Here is a 2542-nt window from a genome sequence, read left to right on the forward strand (position 1 = left end):
TCCTCCCAGTCAGGAGGCAACAACATGAACCTGTCCGACCTGCCTACGTTCACTCCCAGCACGTTCCCTCCCAGCGCCTTCAACTATGAGCGACCGAGGCATTTTATTCAGTCTCAGCCGGCCTTCCAGGCACCCAGCTACGACAGCGTGCTGAAGGAAGCCCAGGAAAACCAAAACAACTCCCAGCAGAACCTCAACAGTGCCCAGAAAAGTCCAAATGTCCTGGAGACGCAGATTCAAACTAAAGCCATGTCCACACAAAGTCAGTCATTTTCTCAGTCCGCGTCAAAGTCCTTGTCAGAGACCCAGTCACAGCTTCAGTCACTGAGCCTCAGTCACAACCAATACCAGTCCGCCGCAACGCCACAGATCCACATCCAGGCCAACGGAACAGCCAAGAGTTCTCCGTCTTCATCCAGCCTCAGCTCCCCTGTCTCCACCCCGGCCTCCTCTGCTGTACCTGCTCTTTCCTCCGCCAGCCCTATACTCAGTCACTCTCCCACCTCCTTCTCATCTCTCCCATCCTCATCTCTCCCCCGCACCACCATGCGCTCCACCATCACCCTCACCCCTAGCGTCCCCAGTGCTACTGGCCTTGGCAGCGCCACCTTACCTGCTAACCAGGACAGCATGTCGGCCTCTGCTGCTTACCTCTGCTCAGTGTTACCCTCCCAGTCCTCGTCCAAACTGTCTCCTAACACCAACCGTCCCCTCTCCTCCACCTCCCCCTCCCGCTCCCCACTCGCACCCTCAAGCCCTCTCCTCCCTCTGAGAACCTCCTTTTCTTCATCTGCTCTCCCTCAACAACCTCCGCCAGTGTCTCCTTCCCTCCCATGCTCCCCTCTCTCTTCTTCTTCCTCACCCTCCTGTGTCCCACAGCAGCCTTTCACTCCCAGCACCCAGAACAGTGTACAGCCTGCTGTGGTCTCCTTACCTGCCAGCTATAAGGGGACGCCAAGCACGTGAGTTGCTCGATACCTCAGTTTACAATTTGGCATGCACATTATTACAGTCGGTACAAATTCAGTTTCTGATATTTTGACATTGAAAATAAACCAAAACACAGCATAACTCCACACAGCCTCCAAACTGATGATAAAATTGAAACATTTCTGTCAGAAAGTTTAAACAAAAACTTCATGAAGGAAGAATTTATCCCAGGCTGTACCGGTCGATCTACGTTCCTGTGGGTAGTGACCAAAAGAACGAGATCGCGCATTGAAGCTGTGGGCTTCCTCTGAAGGGTGGCTGGCCTCTCCCTTAGAGATAGGGTGAGAAATTCAGCCATCCAGGAGGGGCTCAGAGTAGAGCTGCTGCCCCTCCACATCGAAAGGTGCCAGTTGAGGTGGTTCGGGCATCTGATAAGGATGCCTGCTGGGAGAGGTGTCCGACCGGGAGGAGGCCCCGGGGCAGACCCAGGACACGCTGGAGAAATAATATCTTTCAGCTGGCCTGGGAACGCCTGGCTGTTTCCCCGGACAAGCTGGAGGAGGTGGCCGGGGAGAGGGAGGTCTGGGCTTCTCTGCTTAGGCTGCTGCCCCTGCAACCCGGCCCTGGACAAGCGGAAGAAGATGGATGGATAGCTGTACCTAATAGATGGCTGACTGAGTGTACACACTTTGAACAGATGTCAGGTTCTTCAGAGTTTAGAATAACTTTTAACCAGCCATGGAGCTTTGACAGGACTCTGTACAGTCCTGTGAAATCAGTTAAAGGAGATTCTACTTATTTCTCCGTGTTTTTAAGTGTTGAACTCAAAGTAATCTTTATTTTATAATAGGCACTCAGTCCAACCATTGTCTCAAAGCTATTTAGCTCTCTCTCTCCCCAAACTATAATCCAGCTTTCCTGTTATTGGCTGCCTGTACAAATAAAAGATTTTACTAACAGGAGGCTGGAGCTGCTCACGGCCCGAGCTGTGTGCATAAGACGACCATAAGAAGAATATCCGCCCTTACGCGACGTTGAGATTCAAGAAAAAACAACCCAGCAGTCTGAAGCCTAAGCTTTTAGCTTTAGTCATGTTTAGTATGAGCATCCACCAGTACTTTATTATTGTATTATTTGTTGTAGTAAGTATGCATATAATCCTTTCAGTGCATACATTTGTGCTGTCTTTTATATATAAGAAAAAAGAAACGTCTAAATAAAGTAGGACACAGGAAGTAAGGAGAAGGGTTCAGTTCTCTCCCTCCTTCCTTTCTACTTCACAGCCTTCCCAAACCCATACTGAAGAAGGCTATAGCTCCTCGACCGTCCTCCGCCCGCTCCACAGATGAAGACATTCAAGGTTCCAAAGACGCTTTGATTCAGGATCTGGAAAAGAAGCTTCGCTCAAAGGAAGCCAGGAGGAGAAACAGCCAGGTGTGCCCCCCTCCTCCACCACACACACACACACACACACACACACACACAATGTCTGTTTGAAGAGAATGCAGTGCAGTAGTTTACCAGAAATATCAGTGACCCATTCTGTGTGTTGGTTAAAAATGATGTAATCAATTAAAACTTACCAACATGAAGCTTCATTTTTACAGAAGCT

General features: G+C 50.0%; 1 protein-coding gene across 1 annotated transcript in view; it reads left to right on the forward strand.

Moving 5' to 3' along the window:
• LOC102212171 (myotilin-like) overlaps window positions 1-2542 on the forward strand; it is a 10957-nt gene continuing 8415 nt past the window's right edge. The window contains exons 1-2 of the mRNA XM_005719929.1: window positions 1-962; window positions 2214-2417. Of these exons, the coding sequence (XP_005719986.1) occupies window positions 25-962; window positions 2214-2417 (1142 nt within the window). The 5' untranslated portion in view covers window positions 1-24. The remainder of the gene's footprint in view (window positions 963-2213; window positions 2418-2542) is intronic.

Source organism: Pundamilia nyererei, unplaced genomic scaffold (assembly GCF_000239375.1).
Source record: "Pundamilia nyererei isolate P.nyererei 1_Seehausen unplaced genomic scaffold, PunNye1.0 scaffold00001, whole genome shotgun sequence".
In the NCBI taxonomy this organism is placed as follows: domain Eukaryota; kingdom Metazoa; phylum Chordata; class Actinopteri; order Cichliformes; family Cichlidae; genus Pundamilia; species Pundamilia nyererei.